At 47.2% G+C, this 27,004-nt stretch overlaps 2 protein-coding genes across 7 annotated transcripts in view; both read left to right on the forward strand.

Annotated features, from left to right (window-relative positions):
• Nucleotides 1-7,847: 7,847 nt before the first annotated feature.
• Nucleotides 7,848-13,328, forward strand: LOC128407652 (uncharacterized). The gene is made up of 3 exons (XM_053376326.1): nt 7,848-9,569; nt 9,711-12,079; nt 13,001-13,328. Exons 1-3 carry the CDS (start codon nt 7,848-7,850, stop codon nt 13,326-13,328), a joined length of 4,419 nt encoding a protein of 1,472 aa, XP_053232301.1.
• Nucleotides 13,329-18,125: 4,797 nt separating this feature from the next.
• The window catches only part of ANKRD44 (ankyrin repeat domain 44), a 164,286-nt gene continuing 155,407 nt past the window's right edge, over nt 18,126-27,004 (forward strand). For 3 of the 6 annotated variants that reach the window (XM_053361793.1, XM_053361746.1, XM_053361765.1), the window contains exon 1: nt 18,127-18,299. In XM_053361793.1, coding sequence (XP_053217768.1) covers nt 18,273-18,299 — 27 coding nt within the window. In that variant the 5' untranslated portion in view covers nt 18,127-18,272. Of the gene's footprint in view, nt 18,300-27,004 lie in introns of all 6 variants that reach the window. The other 3 variants (XM_053361757.1, XM_053361775.1, XM_053361785.1) reach the window with 2 other exon arrangements.

The following is a 27,004-nucleotide window of genomic DNA, read 5'->3' on the forward strand; positions in this document are numbered from 1 at the left end:
ATCTTGGTGTCATGGTGGATATCTCTCTTAAAATATCGACTCAGTGTGCCATAGCTGTGAACAAGTGAGATTCCGGGGGTCTTGGCGCTTTCCCAGAGTTCGTGTTTGCTTTGGAATTTGGACACAGCGGAGACTTTCACTGTATTTTTGAACTATGGTTTATTTACATACATAAATACAACCTGAGTCGACAGTGGAGGGGTTTCCAGCATTCACATCTCAATATTATTCTTGGCTCCTGTCTTAGGAGCAGCAGGAACTAGTCTTGTTGCCTGTCTCTGTTCCAGCCAGCCCACCAGAAGCTCTATAGGCCTCCCTTCTCCCCTGCTTTTCAAACCTTGCACAGATTTCCTTCAGCCTACGTTCAAGCTGAAACCTAAACCTTTTCCCTGCCCACTAACACACACAGCTGGAGGAGGAGCCCATTTGACCTTGTCTGGCCATCTCACCTTTTGATGGTTCATCATCAGCCTTTGTCCCCTGCTTAATGGTCCATTTTAGCAGCTATGCCAAGTTGGCCTGGGTTGTAGGCATAAAGTAAATCCAGGGGATTTAGTGATTGGCACAGATTAATCAAACTTTGATTAATTATAACACTAAATTGATGAATTTTGGGGGTGATCTGGCACCCTGGAATTTGGATGAATATGCATAACATCATGATAGTGGTTGCAGAGAGCTACCTCTCCTTAATAGGGACGTGGGTGGTGCTGTGGTCTAAACCGATCAGAAGGTTGGTGGTTTAAAACCCCGCGATGGGGTGGGCTCCCGTTGCTCGGTCCCTGCTCCTGCCACCCTAGCAGTTCGAAAGCATGCCAAAGTGCAAGTAGATAAATAGGTACCACTCCGGCAAGAAGGTAAATGGTGTTTCTGTGCACTGCTCTGGTTTCGCCAGAAGCGGCTCAGTCATGCTGGCCACATGACCCGGAAGCCGTACGCTGGCTCCCTCAGACAGTAAAGCGAGATGAGCGCCGCAACCCCAGAGTCGTCCGCGACTGGACCTAACGGTCAGGGGTCCCTTTACCTTACCTCTCCTTAAAATGTGGAGGACCAGCTTTTATTTAGCACAGCTGATTCACCTAACTACTGCCACCAAAATACTCGCGCGCGCCCCCGCAAGGTCTCCTCTTTTGGAATTTGAAGTATTAACAGAGCATTACATCATTGTCTTTCACTTATAATTAGGTTGGCTTTTGCATTTTCTGAATCTAATTCAAATGTAAGAGGTGGTGGCTTGAGTTTTTACATAGGGCACCCATGTTTTTTGTGCACCATTCAGTGATTGAGAGGGCCACTTGCTCTACTATATCCAAAGGGCAGAAGCAAGGAGCCCTGTGTGCTAGCCATTCGAGGCTGTGGGTAGCTGGATGACCTATTTTGGAGTTCAGTCGTACCTTGGAAGTCGAATGGAGTCCATTCCGGAACTCAGTTCGACTTCCAAAACGTTTGGAAACAAAAGCACGGAAGCCGCAGAAGCCCTGTCGGACGTTCGGGTTCCAAAGAACGTTCACAAACTGGAACAATCACTTCCGGGTTTGTGACGTTCAGGAGCCAAAACGTCTGCATACCAAGGTGTTTGGGATCCAAGGTATGACTGTATTGTAAAAGGCAAAAAAATAACCCTTAAAAACTTATCATGGAGGCAATTCTGCAACCCTCAGACACCTTATAAAAGCATCCTCAGGACTGTGGATTCCTAAGAACTCAGGATTTCATGCAGGCGATGGTCTGCCTGGATCAAATCTGGTGAGTTTTGCAGATTCCACCTCCATCCTTCACTGGCAGAGCACTAGAATTGCACTGCTTTCCACTGGCCATCATATAACTGCATTTAAAGAGTGATTCACCATCCGCAAGCTTATGCTCAATAAAGATAATGCTGGACCAGAGCTAAGCAGATAAGAAAGGAGGTGAAATTGGGAACACAATGCCAGTGAAGTGAAGGAAGGCACCCTTGTTTTAACTCACATTCCAGTATTTTAACTTGGGCAACATATTTTTCTCTTTGTCCAAGGTTTTTACAGTGCAGGCATCCACATCTCTCTTCAATCTTTGCACTGTCCTGTAACATCTTTCGTGCAAGAGAGCATATTTTTAGGACCCACCGTAGTTGTGATTGTAATTTCTTTCTTAATGGCTTTATTGTATTTTAAATTACGACCACAGCCTAGGACTTTGTGGGGAAAGGCAGGTAATGAACCTAATAATAGCAATAAATGCTGGAACCAGGAAATTTTAATACCGAACACTGGTCTTGGCCTACTGTTTCTTACCTTTTGCTTTTTATATTTTAAATTAAATATTAACTTTGTGGGCAAAGGAAGGCTAAGGTATCGGGAATAATACATATCTTCCTGTATTGCTCTCTGGGATACAATCGCTCTGAAGGAAATCACTTTGATTTCCTTTCTTTGAAACATCCTTATTAGGCATTTGTAAAACATTTACATTCCTAGTTCTGGATCAAACTCTTTTTGTGCGTCATGTTACTTATTCCCTTCTTTAGCTAAAATGCTGTGTGGGACCGGGCGGGGAGGGGAGTGTATTGCTCTCCTTTAACTTTTTAACATGTATAGTGATAGTATTATATTTCCCCCCTAACAGCAGTTCGTTTTAGAAATTAACAGATAATGGGCGACCAGCAGGGAGATGAAGACACCGTATGGGATTATCTAAATTAAGTAGAATATTCCACATGGTGTAATTGGGAAATTCATCACCGGAGGTCGCAGGGCTTGAATTCTTATTCAACAGAGTGGTCTGAAGATCTGTGCAGGAGTTTTGTCTCAGTTAAATTTTCCCCAGCCACTTAAAAGAGTGTCCGTTGAATGTCATCTAACTTAGGGAATGAGCAAACTTCAGGTTTGTAGAAGCGACTTTTGGGTTTTTTAATTGATCCCTGAGATCCGCCAAATGGAGGCACGTACAAAAAGATACGTACCTAAAGCTAAAGGACCCCTGACCATTAGGTCCAGTCGTGGCCGACTCTGGGGTTGTGGCGCTCATCTCACTTTACTGGCCGAGGGAGCCGGCGTACAGCTTCCAGGTCATGTGGCCAGCATGACTAAGCCGCTTCTGGCAAACCAGAGCAGCACACAGAAACGCCGTTTACCTTCCCACTGGAGCAGTACCTATTTATCTACTTGCACTTTGACGTGCTTTCAAACTGCTAGGTTGGCAAGAGCAGGGACCGAGCAACGGGAGCTCACCCCGTCGTGGAGATTCGAACCGCCCACCTTCTGATCGGCAAGTTCTAGGCTCTGTGGTTTAACCCACAGCGCTACTTTTTTAATTGAACCCTGAGATCCACCAAATGGAGGCATGTACAAAAAGATACGTACCTAGAATGCCAAAAAATTATGAGAGCTCAGAAATTTGTTTTGAGCACCAGGGCTGAATGGAACTCACACAAAAAACCTCCACCACTCCTTGTTATCCCAAACTCTGCATTTCAGGGCACCATAGAATAAGTATTTTGTTGTTGCTATTATTAAACCCTGTGCTGATCTACAAAAAATCCACAGATTTTTGCATATTCTCTCTTATACACACACACACACACACAGAGAGAGAGAGAGAGAGAGAGAGAGAGAGTGAGTTTGGCTGGAATTGAGTATATGCTTTCAGAGTTAATACTAAAGACATTACTTCTGATAAATGAGCCACCATAGGCTCTAGAGGGCCCTGAAAATTTGTGTCCGGAGCTTTTTAGACCCATCTACTCATGTAGAATCTGAAACCAAAGGGGCTCATTGGTTGCCTGATGTGAAATATATTGGCATTATTTTCAGCTCTCCTGCCCCACTATCAGCTCTTTCTGCCCTCCCCACTTCTGGTCCTAAGACATTGAATCCAACTGTTCACCTTTCCTGATGTTGCTGGTGGACATAAAAATGCCCTCACCTTTCTTCACCCTGATGTCAAATGCTTCAAATTAGGAATCATTCTGTATGGAAAATTGTCTTGCGCTGGGACATCCAAGCTGACGTTTCCTGATTTTCCAAAATCAATTACCATATTTTTCTGTGTATAAGACGCCCCCATGTATAAGACGACTCCTATTTTTTGAGGCCAAAATTAAATAAATATTTTAAACATTCCGTGTATAAGGCAACCCCCAATTTTAAACTTAAAAAATCTGGGGGGAAATATAGACTTATACACGGAAAAAATGCAGTGATTTCATTTTATGAATTACGTCTGCTTAAACGTTTTGAAGTAGTTAACAATACCAAAATCAAAACAATAAAAATAATAAATACAATTTCATTGATAAAAGATGCAAAATCCAATGCTGATACCGACAGGAATAAAAGTCTCCACTTAAAAGGCTAGTTGAAAAAGAAAAGTATTCCACAGGTGTGGAATAGGCAGTAGAGGTGGAATCTCCGGAAGAAAACTTGAGATACTGCTTTGAATAAAACTGCCGTATGTCCGGATTTTCCCGGATATTACCAGGATTTCAAAGGTGGAATAGACGTCTGAAGTGAATAGAAAAATCGTTGTTTGGTTGTTGGTTTTTTTGAGTTTTTGTAAAAAAGAAAAGAAAACGCAGCTCAACGATTTTGGGGGCCTCCTAAAGAAAGCTCAACAACTTTTGGGGTGGGGTGTCCTGGTTTTTCCTTTTCGAAATACGGCAACCCTAGCTTTGAATATTGACAAAGCAATCCCATGTGTTATCTACTGAAAAGTTAAGTTATACTGAGTTCAGTTTCGTTTGCTCCCAGATAAAGTGTGAGATTGCAGCTTAAACGTGTAAATTGGTTTGAAAGTACATTTTTATTATTTTTATTTGTGATATTGTTGGTTTGACCCAAGGACTTTCCTGTTTCCTGATCGCAGGCTGGGAATGAGGCTGGGCCAAAACTGGGGCAAGGTGGATGCAGACTATGGTTGTATTTCCTGCGGTGTTCCATCTTTGAAATTTGCTTTTACAGTGGTAACTTTAAGATGTCCAAATGTACATTGCATGCACAGTTACCAGGCATTCTCTACACGAGGGAATAAATGGACTGGGAACCCTGGTAGCCTATGCTGTGAGGGGGGGAAAATGAAGCACCTGTGACAGTTGAAAGACTATGTGTGTTTATTTTTAAAAAGGCGTATGTTTCCACAGGCCATAAGTGAAGAATCAGACCAGGTGGATATATACCGGTAGTTGACTCAACTTCCTGCCTATTCAATTACAGATCGCAAAGTCTTTAAGCTCAGGAGCACAAGAGCTTAGGTTCAAAACAATCTCAAGATGACACATGTCTCCAGTTAGACTAAAAAGAATAACACAAACAACAAAAACAATTGTTTCCTATTGCTTATTTATTTGTAAAGTCTTATTATTTAAAACTCAACAAAATAATATCGACATATGAAGGAAGTTCCGGCCTACGAAAGCTTATGCCATAACAAAAGCGGTCACTAATTTCCCACAGACTGTTGTTTTTCAGACGCCATGTTGTTGTTTTTCATGGCGCCTGAGAGACCACTGTGGCAAAATGGTTATTGTTCCTGTAAAATATGCTGAAGATTTTATTTGTATTTAATATTGTGGAGGCTCTTGACTTGGTTCAGTTTTCTTTAAAGCTTTTCGGTATGCAGTTTTGAATTGGGTGGAGCCAGAGCGAAGGACCAAGCCATCTTGTGAGGGCCATATTTAAGGCAGGATATAAGTGCTTAACAAACAAATAAACGCTGGTGGCAAACAGGAACAAAACCCTGAAGAATCATGGAAATTGTGTTGAAGCTGCTTTGGAAAGGAGGCCATCATGTGAGCCTGTCAAAATTTTTACACATCACTTGGGAAGACAGGCAAACTAATGCCAGTGTACTGGAAGATGCAAAGATCACTATTCTTGAACATCAACTTTGTTGGACTGGTCATGTTGTGTGGATGCCTGATCATCGTCTTCCAAAGCAACTACTCTATTCCGAACCTAAAAATGGAAAGCGTAATGCCTGTGCTTGACAAAAGAGGTTTAAAGACTCTCTCAAGGCAAATCTAAAAAAATGTAGTATAAACGCCGACAACTGGGAAACACTGGCCTGCAAGTGCTCCAATTGGAGAACAGCCTTTAGCAAAGGTGCCATGGGCTTTGAAGAGACTCGAACTCAGGACGAAAGGGAGAAATGTGTTAAGAGGAAGGCACGCTTGGCAAACCCTCACTGTGATCAACTCCCATCCGCAAACCTATGTTCCCACTGTGGAAGGACGTGTGGATCCAGAATTGGCCTCCAAAATCACTGCTAAGATCTTACTCGGCTATGAGTTATTGCCAAAGAAAAATGCATGGCATTGACTTCTCCATGGGAATGGAAGTTGGAAGACGCTAGTCTGATCTCTCCTTATCACCAAATAACTTTCCAGTTTTTATACCTCCTCCTAACTCCACTTACTGGGGAGTAAGCCCCACTGAATACAGTAGGACTTACTTCTGAGCAGACAAGGTTAGAATTGTGCTGTAAACCTCACTACATTTGGAGCTGGAGTTCTGACTGCATAACTCCCTAAGTCAATGGGATCTTTGGTGTGAAAACTGCTTGTACATAAATCAAGGTACACAAACCATATCCTGGTCTGTAGTAGTAGCTCCATTGCAAACTTTGGAGCGTCTAGTCCGGAGTTCAGAGGAAGTGATGGTCGGTAGAACTATCAAGTAAGTTTGAAGGGAGAGGGAAGGTATTCCCTCTATTTTATATTTAAGTAAATTGCTCTGATAAATCGCTCTGATAAGTTGCTTGCTTTGCTGAGTTTGGAAGAGAGTTTGGAAGAGGCCCACTTCCCCTTTCTGCTGGCTAGCAGAGAGAGCAGCGGCTTTGCAGAGAGGCCCGCTTCCTCTTTCTTCTGGCTAGCAGGGAGGCCCCATTTCCTTTGCTTTCTCTCAGCTAGCAGTTGCTTGCTATATTTGGCCAGACGGTCGTTTCTTTTTTTTTGCACATGCTTCCTGCTGCAGAAACGCAAGAGACAAGGAGCACACAAACAAGGGAGGGAGGGGGCTTAGCTAGTCATATGCCATATTAGGGAGTAAGCTAAAACTTGCTAGCTGATTGGAGAGGATTTTGGGGAAGCTTGGGGGAGGGAGGGTATTTTCAAGGTATAAGAAAGTTTGTAAATGTGAAATTGGGCGCAGCCAGTTTTACAGAAGCTATTCTGCTGGTTGCCCCAGCATGCTGTTTTTTTTTCAAATAAATCTCTTTTCTCCGACCAAGACGTCTCTGGAGTAGTTTCTCCCCTCTGCCCACGGGGTCAGGCGGACCGCTGGACCCTCCAGGGTTAAAGATAAGGCTTCAGTTTTGGGGGCTCGTGTCCGGGATAGGTCCCCACCCCACAGACGGTGGGCCGAGGGGCCAGACTCGACCGAGGTGAGCAACCAGGAGTGGTGTTCGCGGTTTCCAGGCGCCACCCTGCCAGTTTGTGGGGGGAGATCGCCACATCGTGCCTGCGCCGAAGACACCCGGTCGAGGGAGAAAAGAGAACGGCCGAAGGGGAGGTCTGCAGCGGAGCAGGTAAGCCCTAAGGGAAGGGCAAGGGACGAAGCCTAATCAGCTTCACCTGGCTGTGAGCAGTAAAGTGCCGCCAGGGAAGGGTCTGGCTGTGAGCAGCAGGCTGCCGCCAGAAGGAGGACAAACAGGGGAAGGGGAAGGGGAAGGGGAAGGGATTTGTGTTTTGTGTGCTGTGTGCCAGATACTCCAGTGGTTGAATTGTCAAGTGTGGGCCGGGGCTTAGCGTCCCCTTGGCCGAGCGATTGCAGGATTGTGCATTCCTTGGCAGCGCGAGCTCGTCCAAGTCACAATCTGTAGTGTGTGGAGTGTGAGAGGATTTTAAGCCCGGTCAGGAGCGGAGTATCTGGAAAATGGGATCCGGAGGCAGCAAATGTACCCCTTTGCAGTGTTTTTTGAATAATTGGAAAGCAGCCACGAAGAATGACGATTGGGGCTTTAAACTGAAAAGGGAGCGCCTTAGAACACTCTGTGAAGTGGATTGGCCCACCCAAGGAACAAATTGGCCCTCAGAGGGGACCTTTGACTTGCAATTGATAAACCCCTTGTGGCGGAACATAGTCAATGTCCATCCAGACCAAATCCCTTATATCTCCACTTGGAAAAAGAATGTGGAAGAGAACCCCCCCTGGTTGACAGATTGTCGTGCAGCCTTTGGACAAGGAGCCAGGGTGTGTGCCGTGACAAAGCCAAAGCCCCCAGTCTTGCAGGACCCTGAAGGAGAGGGAGAGGAAGCTTTAAGACCCCCTCCCCCGTATGTCCCACCAACCGCACCCCCAGTGCCAGCCGATCTGGTCTCAGGTCTCCCTGGACCGGCCCCGCAGCCTGAGGAAGAAGCAGGGGGGGGGGAGCCCGAGAAACATGAAAGTGCAGATGATGAGGAAGAAGATGTGGAGAAGTTCAGAGAGAAGCTGGAAAAACAAGTAAAGCAAGGAGAGAAATGGGCAGAGAAAGATGACGAGAGGGTGAGAAGGGAGATTGGACCATGGAAGAACGAGGTAGATGTGGCACTACACCTATTGGATGCAGCCACATGTAGGCCAAGACAGACAAAGAAGAAACAGAAACATTTAATGAAGGCATGGGAGGGAGCCAAAAGGCACGAAGCAAGGAAAGAGGAAGAGGAGTCAGCAGCGAAAATAGCCCCTCTGCGCCGAGTATATGACCCCCCAGGGCCCCCGGGACCAGGTGGGGCAGCAGCAGCACGGACCTACACGGTCCAGCATATACCCTTTTCAAGTGCAGATGTTTGTAATTGGAGGAACCAGAATCCCTCCTTTGAGGAAAACCCAGCAAAGATTATAAAATTGTTTGAAGGGATTTTCAAAACCTACAATCCCACTTTTGATGATGTGCAGTATCTGATGGATGCACTATTAACTACAGAAGAGACCAGGCGAATACACGCCGAGGCACGGGCTCATATGAGAGCAGAACAAGTGGCGGAAGCCAACATTCCAAATATTTACCCCGAAAATACACCAAATTGGGATTATCAAACAAATGATGGCCAAAACACCCTCACTACCTATCGCCAGTACGTGTTAAATGGTATGAGAAGGGCAGCCAGGAAACCCACTAACTTTGTGAAGGTCAGAGAGGTAGTGCAGGGGAATGAAGAGGCCCCAGGAGCATATTTAGAACGCCTGAAGGAAGCTTACCGCCAGTATACTCCTGTGGACCCAGATGAGGCTGCCAACGCCCCTATCATAAAAGCTGCCTTTGTAGCTCAGGCGGCGGCCGATGTCCGCCGAAAAATCCAGAAACACGAGGGGTTCATGGGGCACCCCCTTGAGTGGATGTTGGAAATAGCTCAGACCACTTACAACCTAAGGGAAGAGGAGGCCCAAAAGAAAAAGGAGAAGTATCAGGCTAAAAAGCTGATGGCGCTGCAGAGCACCACACCCATTCCCCAAGAAAGAGGAAGTGCCCGGGGAGGAGGGCCAGGCCGCCTGGGGAGGAACCAGTGCGCCATCTGCCGGCAGGAAGGGCACTGGAAAAGAGAATGCCCACAGGCTCACTCAGGGGGAAGAGGACGAGGAGTACGAGGAGGACGAGTCCCAGGCTCCATTCCCGTGGGACCCGGACAGGAACTGAGGCCTTGGACATCGGCAAATAACAGCAGGGGTAGAGGACGTGGACAAGGACCCCCCTGGTACCCCCCAGCCCAAGGACAATCTGGCGCAATGAGCCTGAGGGAAGAGGAAGAATATTAGGACAGACCGGGCCCAGCTGATTTAGGTTCCCGTGAGCCCATGGTCAAACTACAAACAGGGAACCGAACCATCCCCTTCATGGTTGATACAGGAGCTGCCCACTCTGTTTTGCCTGTACCAGTGTCCAAGCCCACCAAGCAAACGGTTAACATAATAGGAGCTACAGGCAAATCACAAAGGGCCCCATTCCTACAATCTGTTGTCTGTCGCCTGGGTGGCCAAGTGGTCCAACACAAGTTTTTGTACATACCAGAGTGCCCCATCCCATTATTGGGCCGAGACCTGCTTTCAAAATTGCAAGCCCAGATCTCCTTCCAACCGACAGGCGAAGTAACAATGACCACAGGGCCAGCAGGAGAGTTTTCCCTAGAGGTACCCTTGAGGGAACACTGGCGCTTGATGGTGGTAAAAGAAGAGGAGGGACCCATCCCCGCCAGTATTCTGGAACAAGTGAACCCTGCGGTATGGGCTGAAGGCAATCCTCCAGGAATGGCGAGGAACATCCCACCTATAATAGTCAAGCCCAAGCCATTTGCCAACCCGGTGGCTGTGAACCAATACCCTATCCCTCGGCGAGCTGCGGAAGGAGTATGGGTACATTTAGAACGGTTACTTCGCCATGGCATCTTGAGGCAGTGTCAATCTCAATGGAATACCCCACTCTTGCCAGTAAAGAAGGAAGATGGCGGATATCGTCCGGTCCAAGACCTTCGATTGGTTAACCAAGCCGTGGAAACCCTCCACCCCAATGTGCCCAATCCTTACACGCTGTTGAGTTTAATACCTCCCACCGCATGTTATTTCACCGTATTGGACTTGAAGGATGCATTCTTCTGCTGCCGCCTAGCGGAAGAAAGTCAGCCCCTGTTTGCCTTTCAATGGACAGATCCAGGAACAGGCACTAGGGTGCAATATACGTGGACAAGACTCCCGCAAGGCTTCAAGAATTCACCAACCCTTTTTGGGGTTGCATTGGCCTCGGACCTATCCAGCTTCCCCACCAGCCCACACAGAATTCTGATGCAATACGTAGATGATCTTCTTTTGGCTTGTTCAGACGAGCACACGTGTATGAAAGCCACCAAGGACTTGTTAAATCACCTGGCTGAAGCAGGATACCGAGTATCTAAGAAAAAGGCCCAAATATGTCAGCCCACTGTGAAATACCTTGGATTTGATATATCCCATCAGCGGCGAGCCCTGAGGGAAGAAAGGAAGCAAGCTATTATCCAGATTCCAGAGCCAAAGAACCGCCGGGAACTCCGTGGCTTTCTGGGATCGGCAGGATTCTGCAGAATATGGATACCAGATTACAGCACAATTGCCAAGCCTCTGCATGAATCGACCAGAGGAACTGAAAAGGACCCCTTTGTGTGGGGAGAAGAACAACAGCAGGCCTTTAAGAACCTAAAAAGGGCATTACAGCAGGCACCAGCGCTAGGCATTCCAAATCCTGAGAAGCCTTTCTCCCTGTTTGTGGATGAGGACCAGGGAACAGCAAAGGGAGTGTTATGCCAGAAATTGGGAAGCTGGCAGCAGCCCGTGGCATACCTATCTGAGCGCCTGACGCCTACTGAACAAGGTTTACCGCCCTGCATGAGAGCAGTTGTGGCAGTAGCCACTTTATTGAACAAAGCAGACAAATTCACCTTTGGCCAAGACACTGTTTGTGTGACCCCGCATGCAGTCCCAGCTCTGCTTGACATGAAGGGTACCTATTTCCTCTCCCAAGCGAAGATGAGAAAGTGTCAGATGTTATTGCTGCATCCGCGTTTGAAGTTCCAGGTCACCACCGCCCTCAACCCAGCTACCCTGTTGCCGGTAGGAGAAGGTGAGGAGCCACCACACGATTGCATTGAGGTTATGGACGAAGTGTATTCTAGCAGGCCTGACCTCAAAGATGAAGCAAGCCCTCACTGGCCTTCATGGTTTGTGGATGGAAGCAGCTTTGTTGAGGCTGGACAACGAAAAGCAGGCTATGCAGTGGTAGCCCTGGAAGACCAGGTGATCGAGGCAAAGGCACTCCCACCTGGAACATCGGCCCAGCTAGCAGAGCTAGTTGCACTCACCAGAGCCCTGAACCTGGCAAAGGGACAGAAGATAAACATTTATACTGACTCTAAGTATGCATTTCTGACTTTACATGCCCATGGAGCCTTGTGGAAGGAAAGAGGTTTGCTTACCTCCAGAGGAAATCAGATGGCCCACCCACAAGCCTTATTGGACCTCCTGGATGCAGTATGGGAACCTGAGGCAGTAGCAGTTATCCATTGTTATGGACACAAAACTGGACCAGGGGAAGTGGCCAGAGGAAATCGACTAGCAGACAGAGTGGCCAAGGAAGCAGCCCGGGAACCAGCTCCCGCATCAGTTATTGGAGCACTGGTCCCTGAAAAGATCTTGAATACCGCTGATAAGCCAATATACACCAAGAAGGAAAGGGACACTGCCAATGCCCAGGAACTGACTATGTCCAAAGAAGGATGGTACCTTACTCATGATGACAGAATATGGATCCCTGAGTCCTTGTCCCGACAGATAACCCAAAGATATCATGAATCCACCCACATGGGACCAGATGCCACAACCACACAGCTGAGGCAGTGCTTTTATATAGCCCATCTTTACCAATTGGCAGCCCAGATCTCCAGGCAGTGCCCGTTATGCCAAAAGAACAACCCCAGAACAGGACCTTTGGCTCCCCCGGGAGTCCAACATATTGGAACTGCACCCATGGAAGATCTTGTTGTGGACTTTACTGAATTACCTCGTTGTGGACTGCACCGCTACTTGCTGGTGGCGGTGTGCACCTATACTGGATGGGTTGAGGCATGGCCTACTAAAACTGAACGGTCCTCTGAAGTCTCGAGGTGCCTCCTGAGGGAGATCATACCCCGTTATGGCCTGCCCAGAACTATTGGCTCTGATAATGGCCCAGCGTTTGTTCATGCGGTGTTGCAGGAACTAGCCAAAGTTCTGCAAATCAATTGGAAATTGCACACCGCCTATAGGCCTCAGAGCTCAGGAAAGGTAGAAAGAATGAACAGGACTTTGAAAAATCAGTTGTCCAAGCTAACCCAGGAAACAGGCTCTAACTGGGTATCTATGTTACCCCTTGCCTTATTAAGGGTCAGAAGCCTACCCCAAAAGCGTACCCACTTATCACCCTTTGAAATAATGTTTGGGAGACCAGTCCCTTATGTTAGGCTACTGACTCCTCACGTCACTCGAGATGTACAGCTTGATAACTATGTGCAGTCACTCTCCCGAGTTCTTCTTTCTCTTAACAGGTGGACCCACGAACGCACCCCGTGTGTTCTGACTGAACCCTTGCACCAGTTCGAGCCGGGTGACGAAGTGTGGATCAAAGACTGGGCCCAGACACCTCTACAACCGTGTTGGAAGGGTCCTCACACTGTCCTGCTGTCCACACCCACTGCTGTAAAAGTCACTGGCATCACCCCGTGGGTCCACCACACCCGAGTGAAGAGAGTTGTGTCTGACTGGTCAGCTACGCCAAATCCTACGAATCCACTGAAGCTGACCATCTCCAGGAGACCGCCAGACGACCGCCCTGCTGGTGTCACTCCGGACGCTGACACTTCTACGCACGGCTGAAGAATTGGATGGGAGGGACGCCCGCCGGCAGCGCCCCCAACGTTCCAGTTAGTCAGACCCGACCGCCTGACAATTCCGAGGTCCCCGAGAGGACTCTAGTGTGTATTGTTTGGTGCGAGGGTGCCCCGGTGGGAATTCTTACGCCTAGCATTTGCCGCCTAAACGCAGCTGTCTATTCGTGTGGATGTGTGGTAGCCCATCCCCCTTGGCTCCCGTCCTCCTGGGGTTTGCGCCTTTCACCAACTCACCGAAGCTATAATCACCCATCTGGCACTCCCGGTTTCTACGTCCACACTATAGGGTTTGACGCCTGGGCGCATCCACTTCCCCGTCATTTGGATCGGCCCGAGGTCCCTGGACAACCTAATCCCGCTCCCGATCCCTATCATGGCTGACTTATGGTGGGAGGAACCATGGACAGATTGGGGGTGGTGGATAGGAGTAATATCTACTGCCCTGTTTATTTGGATGCTCCTGTATTTTTGTTGGCATGAGCGTCACCGATTTTGTGGGAGGGAACAACCAGCCCCCATCCCCTTGACCCTTCTGGTACTAGCCCTACTTGGGTTGGGTCTGGGAGATGACTCACATATACGGAAGACCGGCCGGTCAGAGCCCTATCATCAGATTTGGAGTAATAATACCTATATTAGAGATATAGATCGTTTCTCTTCTATGCTTAATCTTTCTGAATGTTGGGTTTGTATGCATATCCCTCCTCAATTTAAGAAGCCTGGCATACTACTGCATAGTATTCCAATAAATGAGTCATTTAGGATTAGTAACCTTATGTCAGACGGTCGCACCTATTCACCCCCAGTGTTTCTGTCACTCATGGAACAGGCACCTCGATGTCTCCGTTTCAATCATAACAGCAGCAATTTTTTAGGTCACTATCCATATTGCAATTGGACTTATGAGTATATTAACGGCTCTTCCTGCTTCCAAAAAGGTACTTCCACTTATGATGCTATGTGTGTCGATTTTTATACTTGGTTTACCTGGATGACGGCGCGCAGCAGATCTAACTGCCTGCTCCAGTCTGATTTGTGGTTGCTCTGCGGCACAAGAGCCTACAAAGAAATCCCCTCTGCCTTTTCTGGAACCTGTACTTTAGGAGTAGTCGTACCCCTGGTGTATAAGGTGGATAAGCTCCCAACAGTCCGTTTGCGTAACAAAAGGGACGCGAAGTCACCTATTAACCAGTATACCGGCACAGCCATCTCTAGGTCCCTTCTACCCCCTTTGGGTGTAGCCATGAATTACCGGGATCTGCATAGATTGGCAAACTGGACCGAGGCTTTGTTTAACTCCACCATCTCGGCCTTAAAAGCAATTAATAAGGAAATGTCAGAGATAAGGGAGGTGGTCCTTCAAAATCGTTACGCTTTGGATGTAGTCCTTGCCTCTAAGGGCGGAGTTTGTGCTTTAATTCATTCCCATTGCTGCATGTACATTTCAGACCAGTCAGCAAATATTTCTGCAACCATAGACCACATGGAACAAATGATAGCCCAAAATCCTTTAAAGCCCTCTGATGATGTGGATCCATGGAGTTGGTTGTACTCCTGGTTGCCTGACAGCAGCTGGTTTCGTCATGCTATCGTTTTAATTGCTGGACCTGTTTTAATCTTACTGCTTTTCTGCTTCTGTATGCCCTGCTTGATGCAATGTATGCAAAATATGATGGAGAAGATGATGTCTCGCATGATGGGGCCCCGAGTCATGACCCTTACTGCTCTCCTCCAAGGATACTATGAGCCCGAGCGGCCTGAACGAACCTAAGTATTAGGTTGTTCAGAAGAAGAGGAGGGAGTGAAGGGAGAGGGAAGGTATTCCCTCTATTTTATATTTAAGTAAATTGCTCTGATAAATCGCTCTGATAAGTTGCTTGCTTTGCTGAGTTTGGAAGAGAGTTTGGAAGAGGCCCACTTCCCCTTTCTGCTGGCTAGCAGAGAGAGCAGCGGCTTTGCAGAGAGGCCCGCTTCCTCTTTCTTCTGGCTAGCAGGGAGGCCCCATTTCCTTTGCTTTCTCTCAGCTAGCAGTTGCTTGCTATATTTGGCCAGACGGTCGTTTCTTTTTTTTTGCACATGCTTCCTGCTGCAGAAACGCAAGAGACAAGGAGCACACAAACAAGGGAGGGAGGGGGCTTAGCTAGTCATATGCCATATTAGGGAGTAAGCTAAAACTTGCTAGCTGATTGGAGAGGATTTTGGGGAAGCTTGGGGGAGGGAGGGTATTTTCAAGGTATAAGAAAGTTTGTAAATGTGAAATTGGGCGCAGCCAGTTTTACAGAAGCTATTCTGCTGGTTGCCCCAGCATGCTGTTTTTTTTTCAAATAAATCTCTTTTCTCCGACCAAGACGTCTCTGGAGTAGTTTCTCCCCTCTGCCCACGGGGTCAGGCGGACCGCTGGACCCTCCAGGGTTAAAGATAAGGCTTCAAGTTGGCAACCTTAAATGTATCTTGGGAGTTTGCCGTTTCAGATCCAGCACATTTTACAGTGCTTTTAACCTCCCCTTGAGCTGAAACCAGGAATATAATCAACCTGCCCCTGTGGCAACAGCCTAGGTTTTTTATTTAATTAGTACCCCCCCCCCAAAAAAAGAAAAGACCACACTTATAATTTTTTGGCCTGGAATTTTGATTTAATAAAGGGTTCCTGGCACCAGGCTCTGCCTATAAGCTACCAGCTAGGCTGCTTCACCCATATTCTTCAGGGGTGAATATTTGAGAACCCCCCAGGGAATTTCATGAGTGAAATTGGCTTGCCCTTAGTACAAGGCAAGCTGTGTGTGTTGCATGTAGTATTTAATGAAGAATGACAAAACAGTTCAAGTGGACTTAACTTCCAGTAAGCGTGAGTACGACAAGGCTGTATATTGTCTCCATGCTTATTGAACTTATATGCAGAATTCATCATGCAAAAGGCTGGGCTGGATGAATCCCTAGCCGGAATTAAAATTGCCGTAAGAAATATCAACAACCTCAGACATGCAGATGACACAACCTTGATGGCAGAAAGTGAGGAGGAATTAAAGAACCTTTTAATAAGGGTGAAAGAGGAGAGCGCAAAATATGGTCTGAAGCTCAACATCAAAAAACCGAAGCTCATGGCCACTGGGCCCATCACCTCCTGGCAAATAGAAGGGGAAGAAATGGAGGCAGTGAGAGATTTTACTTTCTTGGGCTCCATGATCACTGCAGATGGTGACAGCAGTCACGAAATTAAAAGACACCTGCTTCTTGGGAGAAAAGCAATGACAAACCTAGACAGCATCTTAAAAAGCAGAGACATCACCTTGCCAACAAAGGTCCGTATAGTTAAAGCTATGGTTTTCCCAGTAGTGATGTATGAGAGCTGGATTATAAAGAAGGCTGATTGCCGAAGAATTGATGCTCTTGAATTATGGTGCTAGAGGAGACTCTTGAGAGTCCCATGGACTGCAAGAAGATCAAACCTATCCATTCTTAAGAAAATCAGCCCTGGGTGCTCACTGGAAGGACAGATCCTGAAGCTGAGACTCCAATACTTTGGCCACCTCATGAGAAGAGAAGACTCCCTGGAAAAGACCCTGATGTTGGGGAAGATGGAGGGCACAAGGAGAAGGGGACGTCAGAGGACAAGATGGTTGGATAGTGTTCTTGAAGCATGAGTTTGACCAAACTGCGGGAGGCAGTGGAAGACAGGAGTGCCTGGCGTGCTCTGGTTCATGGAGTCATGAAGAGTCGGACATGACTAAAGGACTAAACAACAACAAGAAGCGTGCACCAGATTAATAACCATTCTTACTATTAATTCTGCACATGCAAACCAATAAAATGGGAATTACCCTATTGCAGCCTTTAGATCCACTGACCTGGGATAGCTCAGTCGGTACAGCAAGAGACTCCTCAATATCAGGGTTGCGGGTTCGAGCCCGAAAGATTCCTGCATTGGGGGTTGAACTAGATGATACTTGTGGTCCCTTCCAACTCTACAATTTACAGATCTTTAGCACCAGATTTAGGGCAGTGTACCTCCCCCTGCCCCCAAACAGGGCACCAAGCTGAAGGGGTGCAAAATCGAGAATACCCATAGTTAAGAAGATCCATTTGAGGGTGCCAAATTTTGGCCTTGCTTAGGGCGATATATTACCGAAGATTACCAAAGTTTACCACTGGATTCTGATATCAAGCTTAGATTTCAGAATCAACATGATTAAGACCGAGCTGTAAGCTGCAGTGTCTAAAAATAAAATAAAGAAACCCACAGTATATGCAATATATATATATAGATGGATAGATAGAGGCAGTGGTTTCCTTCTGGGGGGATGCAGGGGTACGCATACCCCTAAACATTTTGTGAATCTTTGTACTTTTGTCCATTTACTATATTTGATTCCCCCGGTTTGGACTATAAAATGGTGATTTTCTTGAGCCAAAATTGACCCCCAAACAATTTTTTAAAGCACTGCAGATAGGCTTATATTATATATATATATTATTATTGCTATTCTTTTGCACGTGTGAGATACCTATAGCTGACTGAAGGAGCTTCAGCAGTGGAGATGGAAAATTGCAAAGGGCAGGCTTCGGCGTGGGGGGAAGGGGGCGAAAGCCGAGAGAGGAACAAAGGATAGAGAACGGGAGCAGCAGGCGGCAGCAGATTTCCGGAAACGAAAGGGAAAGCGGGGAGGCGAGGGTGCAAGTGGCCAGAGGTGCTTTTCGCGGCTCTGGCCGGCAGGGGGTAGCCTTGCGCGCACCGGTGCGCGCCCGCGGCTGGCCGGGTTTTGTGCACCCAGCACTTCCTGCATCCGAGCAGGCTGGGCTTGCAAGACCAGCAGCTTTTTCTGCTCCTGATCTAACAAGCGGCAACCGGAGCAACAGCAGCCCCGGCTCTCGCGTCTCCGTTTCTGGACCCCCCCCCCGACCCAGCGGATCTGCATGCGCCTGGAGCGAGAGAATGGCAGTGCTCAAGCTCGCCGACCAGGTAGGAGGAGAGGCGAAGGGAGAAGAAGCCACAATGGGAGGCTGTGGCGGGGAGGGGATCCGGCTGAGCCCGCCCGCAGCCAAGGAGCAAGCAGCAAGTCGGGGATCGGCTGCCCTCGGTTGCTATCGAGAGCCGGAGAGGAGAAGTCGCAGGGGAAAAGAGGGGGGGGGTCATGGATTCCCCTCCTTCCATTTAACTGAACGCCAGCCCTGCCCGCCCCTGCGAGCAGCATTTCATTCCTTGCAAGCGTCGAGCCCCGTTGTCCTTTCCCAGGCGGTTTTGCATTGTTGTTGTTCTTGTTTTGCAAAGGCCTTTCCCCCTTTTGCAGAAGCGGCATGTTTCTGTCTAATGTAAATCCAGAGAGAGAGAGAGAGAAGGAGGGCCGGGGGTGGCGGCTCTGAATTATTATTTTCAAAAGGCCCTTTTGCAGAAGCGACATGGTTGGGGTTTATTTTTGCTCCGAAGCAAACACACACACATACACACAGAGTCAAGTTTCTCATTGTCTTGGGGGGAAAACGAGCAGTTGTCAAAATACTCGGAGGTTTAGTTATTGTGTGAATCTCACGACATCCGTGCATTTGTGGCTTGTGGTTTTGTTGCCCTTCTTTTCGGAGGAGGATGGGATATGGCTGTTTGGAATCGCATCGCCCAGCCATCGAGGCCTTTTGTCCTGCTTTGCGGCGCGGGAGCATTTGTTGCCCCCCACCCCTGGACGTGAGATTCCGCCACATTTCCCTCCTGGTCCCTCTTCCTCCTCCTCCTGCTCCACGATTTACCTGCGCAGGGAGGTGGCGGTGCGGATGTCAGGGTTTAAACGCGCGACAAGGAGACTGATGCTGTCAGTTGCAGCGCCCCGTCAAGCCAGCCTTTGGCATGGCTGGCTTCGCCCGAGGTTTCTAATCCTCCCTCATTGTCCCCCCTTCCCCGCTTCCCCCCTTTTTAAAACGTGACACTTTACAGCTGGCTGCATTCAGGGCTGTTAATTGGCTGCTCAATCAGGGCCAGTCCCCAGTCGCTGGAGAAGCTCAAATATTTATGCAGCCTTTTATCAGCGAGAACTCCAAAGGGGAGCCTCTAATAGGCTGTTTGTTTAACCAATCCACGGAACTGTTGGATCCATTTAATCCCCAAGCCTGGGACTACTGGGTTTTAGTGGCGTTGGGAAAACCCTCCCCTTCACTTAAAAACAAAGGGGATAAAGCTGTATTCATATTTGTGTTTTTAGAGGGTGCTTGTTGCTTTCCGACTCGTAGAACAGTGTTATTGCAACAAGATCAACAGCCTTGCTCCTTTTTTCCCCCGTAAAAAGAAAAATGGAAAATTGAGCAGAAGGATTTGTGCTTTTGGTGTGGGATGCCTACAGTAGCTCCTGCCAACCTAGCAGTTCGAAAGCACGTCAAAGTGCAAGTAGATAAATAGGTACCGCTCCGGCGGGAAGGTAAACGGCGTTTCTGTGTGCTGCTCTGGTTCGCCAGAAGCGGCTTAGTCATGCTGGCCACATGACCTGGAAGCTGTACGCCAGCTCCCTTGGCCAGTAAAGCGAGATGAGCGCCACAACCCCAGAGTCGGCCACAACTGGACCTAATGGTCAGGAGTCCCTTTACCTTTACCTTTTACCTACAGTAGCATGAAGGCCCATTAAATTGCTTATCACAATGTATAAGCAGTGAGTTAGTCAGAGATAGGTGCTCCTTATTAAATTAGTCAGAGATAGGTGCTCCTTATTAAATTGACATGGAATGGGGAACGCCAGCTCTTCATCTGCTTTCGCTGTATGTTCCACAATGCAGATATGTCTACTTTTAATTATTACGCTGGCACCTTGCGGTCAGATTCCTCTTGAGAGCATTGTGTGCCACTTTACAATTATTTCTAAGATTGCAAATTACCCTCTTAAATTTGCAGAGTAGGATGAATGCTGTAATTTGATACGAAAACCGCATTATAAGTGTTCCTGGTGTCTTTTAAAGTTCTGTTGTTGACTGTGCAAACAATATTTTTTTTGGTAGCTATTTTTGGATGTGAATAGCACTTCAGAAGGCATATGTATTTTATTGCTTACTCCTTCGCTGCATATCTTGACTGAACCGGTACTTCCATAGCTCACTTTTTTTCTTACCGAGGCTTCAATTCTCTGTTGACCTACCCATTGAATTGAATGGGTCTTGCTTCCGCGTGTGGGATTGCGCTGCAAATCTCTTACCATTAATAGCACAAAGCATTAAAAAGGGACATTGTGGCTCTTATATATAGTGGCCTCATTTATCTACTGACTGTACCAACTGTTGCAAGCTTGCCTGGTTTAATCTGCTAATTTTGGTTTAACTTGGTCTGTTTATAATCGGTAGCATGGATATCAGTCGAAATCCCCCACCGCTTCTTAAACGGATTATCAAGTTCTTCTTAGATAAAGGCCACTGTCATGCACCTTTCTCAATTTCGTGCTTTTTAAAAGTATATTGCCTGCTGAAATCTGTTGTTTTGTTGCTTCTGCCATGCGTGGAAAGTTTGGAATGGAAAGTGTCCTTTCGATCTCATAAAATAAAGGCAGATATTGAAAGTAGACTGCGTTGTCTTCTAATAGCCAGATGTGTGTTTGTAATTGTGCAGTAAGCAATGTTTATAGCGCTCTCTGTGGCACATGCCCCTTGATGCTGCCTTGTCTTCATATTTGATGCTTCTCACTAATGGCGAAATTGTTTCACACCAAGAGACTTTCTCTCTGCGCCGCAGGGTAGCACAGAGCCTCATAAATCAGAAGAGCCAGGTAGGCTCTGCAAATTGAACATCCCGGCTGCAGTTAATATTGGAGGTGTCTGTGCTCTGGCTGATAAAGTGCGGCGTTTCGGCAGCGCTTAAAGTCTTAGCCTGAAATCATGTCTTCAGTGCAGTCCTCTGGGGAATTATGGCTCTAAAGGTTTTAAACCTTTACTAAACCTGGGGGGGGGGGGGAGCCGAAGAGAGAAAATGAAATTTGCTTCTGACACACTTTGTGATAGAAAGAAACTGGCTTTGCTTCTGCTTTAAGAGGCCTATGTTGTAGGGCAAACCCTGTGCCCCTTCTCCTGTCAGCCGACTGGCCAGCTTCCTGCTTGGATTATCGTTTCCCCCCACCTTTTTACCTTGTTGGAAATGGAAGCTATGAAGAAAGCCAGGTGTAAGGAGGCGTGATCCAGACCATGCATTTAAAACCCTCTCCTACCATTTTGACAGTCCTGGCTTCCCCCAAAGGATCCTGGAAGTTTGCTAAAGTATATTGTAGTTTGTGAAAGGCTGTTAGGAGAATCTTCATACAGTTACAGTTTCCTAATAATAATAATAATAATAATAATAATAATTTATTATTTATACCCCGCCCATCTGGCTGGGTTTCCCCAGCCACTCTGGGCAGCTTCCAACAAAACACGAAAATACAATAACCTATTAAACATTAAAAGCTTCCCTAAACAGGGCTGCCTTCAGATGTCTTCTAAAAGTCTGGTGGTTGTTGTTCTCTTTGACATCTGATGGGAGGGCGTTCCACAGGGAGGGCGCCACTACCGAGAAGGCCCTCTGCCTGGTTCCCTGTAACTTGGCTTTTCGTAGTGAGAGAACTGCCAGAAGGCCCTTGGCGCTGGACCTCAGTGTCCAGGCAGAACAATGGAGGTGGAGACGCTCCTTCAGGTATACTGGACTGGGGCCATTTAGGGCTTTCAAGGTCAGCACCAACACTTTGAATTGTGCTCGGAAACATACTGGGAGCCAATGTAGGTCTTTCAAGACTGGTGTTATATGGTCTCGGCGGCCTCTCCCAGTCACCAGTCTGGCTGCCGCATAACTACAGTTCCCAGAACAGTGAGGAAATGCAGGTGCTCTCGCTGAGAGCCCCTGTAGCTCTATCAACGTTAAGACTGCACTACAACAGAAATTAATTGTTGGCCATTATCGACACTGGGCTTGTCCGCACTGGATTTTACAGTGTTTTTGCAGCTGTTTGCATTCCTGTTCAAATTTGCGCAGCCCACATGATGTTACATTCAATATCAATCTTTATGGTATCCCTGAGTAAATTTGGGTCTACCTGATAATGGGGATAATATGATAATTTGGGGGAAATTGGGCTGCAATCCGCTCCATAAAGAGTGTCTCCATCGTTTAGCCCAGGCACTGAGGTCCAGCTCCAAGGGCATTCTGGCAGTTCTGCTTTTAACTGTTTCCTGTGTGATCCTGAACCTGAAGAACATTTTTCTTTTGATTCCTCAGTTTTGCACAAAGCCACAAAGCTGCACAGGCAAAAAATTAAAAAAAAAAAGTCTACACCAGATTTATTGCGCAGCAATCTGAAAAGAGTGCGCAGAGAATTTACAATTGCTGTCATTTCTTTTCCAGCGTGCCAGCAAGCATGTGCCAGGAATATAGCGATAGATAGATAGATAGATATTCATTTGATCCTTCGTATTTGCCCCAAAGCAGAAAACTGCAGAAGCAGATTAACAGTTTCCTGACTGTGTACTTATGCACACTTCCTGTGGAGGGAAACTGTTTAAAAAACAAGATGTACAAGCAGATACATTGCGCATGCCCCGTCAGTACTTCATCAGCATAATTAGACACACAATAGACACATACAAATTTTGATATAGAATTGGCATGGGGGAAATCCTTTTGCATATCAGTGCTGCAGGAAATCTGCAAAATAAGAAAACAAGCATGTGTTTTTGTGTCGCGTCCCACGGCAACCTGGAAGTACTGGAACGTGTTACTTCCAGGTTTCGCTGCTTGTGCATGCACAGAAGCGCTAAATTGCGCCATGCGCAGATGCGGTGTTTCGGCTTGCATCAGTTCCGTGTTACTGACGGGCCTCCGGAACGGATCCCATCCGTAACACAAGGTTCCACTGTAATAGAAGCAATTCCAGAATTAGCCCTATTAAAGATCTTCCAGGACAACAACGCACATTTACACGACGAGGAACTCATTAAGTCACGTACTCTCAGAAGCTAGAAGCATCATAACTAGACACTGGAAAAACCTATCAGGAGTGAACATACACCACTGGTACGAAAATGTATGGGAAACCACCCTATTAGAAAAGTTACCGTATTTTTTGCTCTATAAGACTCACTTTTTCCCTCTTAAAAAGTAAGGGGAAACGTGTGTGCGTCTTATGGAGCGAATGCAGGTTGAGCAGCTATCCCAGAAGCCAGAACAGCAAGAAGGATCGCTGCTTTTGCTGCGCAGTGATCCCTCTTGCTGTTCTGGCTTCTGGGATTCAGAATATTTTTTTTTCTTGTTTTCCTCCTCCAAAAACTAGGTGCGTCTTGTCGTCTGGTGCGTCTTATAGAGCGAAAAATACGGTAGCTAACAAACTTTAACTGGCACGGGGACAAGTAAAGGAGGACTCCCCCCCCCCCAGTGGCTTCCCTTTATCACATATACAGCAGAACAGCATACAAATTGATATGGCTAATCTGACACAACAATGCCGCCCCCAGTACAAACAAGCCACACAGCAACCAACCGAATGCAACTAACCACGTTCTAGCAATGCCAACAAAAATAAATAAATGTACATAAAGGACCTGTCCATGTGACACTGACAGAAAGGTCATTATCCCCCTCCATCTCTCTTTCCCTCCACACCACATAATGCATATGAGAGGGTGGGAGAGTGACATGTATGTAAAAAAGGTAAAGGGACCCCTGACCATTAGGTCCAGTCGTGGCTGACTCTGGGGTTGCGGCGCTCATCTCGCTCTATTGGCCGAGGAAGCCGGCGTACAGCTTCCGGGTCATGTGGCCAGCATGACTAAGCCGCTTCTGGCGAACCAGAGCAGTGCACGGAAACGCCGTTTACCTTCCCACCGGAGTGGTATCTATTTATCTACTTGCACTTTGACATGATTTCGAACTGCTAGGTTGGCAGGAGCAGGGACCGAGTAACGGGAGCTCACCCCATCGCGGGGATTCGAACCGCCGACCTTCTGATCGGCAAGTCCTAGGCTCTGTGGTTTAACCCACAGCGCCACCCGCGTCCCTGACATGTACATCACCCAAAAAAACCCCAAAGAAAACATATTTTCCTTCTCAAAACAGTACATTTTCTTCATAGGCAAATGAAAAGGGATTTCAAGGAAGAATCGGCTAAAATTCATACTGTGAATCGACCAAGATTTCTGTAATTGGCAGGCAGTCCTTGTTTCCACTGAGCTAACATCACATTGTGCAATAGAAAAGACCTACCTAGAGTTATTAGTCTGTGATGGCTTATTATTTGCATGTGTGAGACATGAATGCATGCCACATTCAACAAGCGGTGAACATATACGTGTGAACCGGCCCCTCGGGGCTCCTAGCTACTGTTAATGGTAGTCAGCATCTTTTAATCTTGCTGAAGTTATTGCTTTCATCAGGTGCTTTTTTTGGGCCGCAGGCATCTGGTCTTTGATTGCTCAGCATTTTTTTCAGCACAGCTGAGTCAAGTGTCAGGTTGAAGGCTGCAGCCCTAGCCCCACTGAACTCAATAGTGAGAAACGCAGGATTGTGCTGCACGGCTCCTTTAGAAGCCGTGGGCCCAATCTTAGAACCCACTTCTGCTTGTTGCTGAGGGTGAAGGACAAGTGGTTTCTGCAGACATCCTGCTTGTGGGCTGTTGAACGGAGGTTGACGCAAACCATCTTGTGACTAATCACTGGTTACGGCAATGTGTGTTTCCATGCAAAACAAGACACTTCACCCTCTCTGCTCCACGAGCAAACAGTCTGAATTTTATCTGAGGCACATGGCTTGCGGCGCAATTGTGTGCAGGTTTTTGTTGTTTTTTAGTCGTGTCCGACTCTTTCTGACCCCCTGGACCAGAGCACGCCAGGCACTCCTGTCTTCCACTGTCTCCCGCAGTTTGGTCAAACTCATGTTTGGTCAAACTCACTGTCCATCCATCTCGTCCTCTGTTGTCCCCTTCTCCTTGTGCCCTCCATCTTTCCCAACATCAGGCTCTTTTCCAGGGAGTCTTCTCTTCTCATGAGGTGGCCAAAGTATTGGAGCCTCAGCTTCAGGATCTGTCCTTCCAGTGAGCACTCAGGGCTGATTTCCTTCAGAATGGAGAGGTTTGATCTACTTGCAGTCCATGGGACTCTCAAGAGTCTCCTCCAGCACCATAATTCAAAAGCATCAATTCTTCGGCGATCGGCCTTCTTTATGGTCCAGCTCTCACTTCCATACATCACTACTGGGAAAACCATAGCTTTCACTATATGGACCTTTGTGATGGCTCTGCTTTTTGAGATGCTGTCTAAGTTCGTCATTGTTTTCCTCCCAAGAAGCAGGCGTCTTAATTTCATGACTGCTGTCACCATCGTGTGCAGGTTTACTGAGAAGTAAATGGTGGTGTTTTCTATTTCCCAAGTAGGTTGATTGCATCCATAAACGGTGTTTGCTAGTGTTTCTTCTTCCTTTCCTTTGAAGAGGCCGTTCAATTCTTGTCCAACCGCCCCTTGAACACTATGTGGTGAACCTAAAGTGCAGGAGAAATTTCAGACAGTAGTAAAGCACGTGGCTGCTGCATGTTGCAATAACTGATGCAATTCAGTTCAGCTCTTTTGCAGAAGGAGCAGCGAAAATAAATCTTCTTTTCCTCCAGCTCTGTCTTACAATTCATTGGGGGTTTTTTGGGGGCGGGGGAATAGTTTGACAAGATTTGAGGTGTATAAATTAAAGAAGCTTGCAGCAGTGCTCATTTCTGTTAGTGCTGTTTAGTATGCTTACTCACGCAGGTTTTGAAAAAACGGCCGTGTTCCATGTTCAAAAGGTTCCACTTCTGCTTCCGCATGCGGAGCAGACAGTTGCACAAGTGAAATCAAACCACCTCGTGAAGTCCCCTTCTGCATGCAAAGGCACAAGCTACGTGCACAGGGCAACCAGTTCTGCACACAGGGTGTGCAAGTGTATGCACTCTCAGGTAGAACTGTGCACGTGATACTTTTCTGTTCCCCCAGCCCTTTCATTCCCAGTCTGAATACTAATTTAGAAAGCAATGAGCAGTCCTTGCTCTGTGCCATGGTTTTTGAACTGTGATCTGCAGCTGCCCCTTTAACTGCAGTTTGAGTGGCATCAATTAGCAAGGTAATAGCGCCCATGAAAGTGTCACCTGCTGCTTTCTGCATATCAGACCCCTGCTAATGGCTCAGGAACAGCTATAAGCCCAGGGTAGGCCTTTTTTCTCCTCCTTCTGGTCAGCTGGCAAGCTTACTCTGTGGATCAGACATAAAAATACAGTGGTACCTCAGGTTACATACGCTTCAGGTTACAGACTCCACTAACCCAGAAATAATGCTTCAGGTTAAGAACTTTGCTTCAGGATGAGAACAGAAATCGGGCTCCGGCGGCACTGCAGCAGCAGGAGGCCCCATGAGCTAAAGTGGTGCTTCAGGTTAAGAACAGTTTCAGGTTAAGAATGGACCTCCAGAACAAATTAAGTACTTAACCTGAGGTACCACTGTAGCTGAATCTTCTGCTTCAGAAACCAAAACTTCTGCACACAGGCACGCATGCACACACACACCCTGAGGCCGACAGTGCTCCTAATCCTGAAACACTGTCCAGGAGTTGTCCAAAGTGACTTGTACTCTTGGGCTTGGAGATGTCTTCTGGCCAAAGGGGCCTGGAATTGTTAGACAGAAGCTGCTGCCCGGGTACAGACTAGAAGTCATGTTTCCCTGATGGCC

The sequence above is a fragment of the Podarcis raffonei genome, chromosome 1 (assembly GCF_027172205.1).
Source record: "Podarcis raffonei isolate rPodRaf1 chromosome 1, rPodRaf1.pri, whole genome shotgun sequence".
NCBI lineage: Eukaryota > Metazoa > Chordata > Lepidosauria > Squamata > Lacertidae > Podarcis > Podarcis raffonei.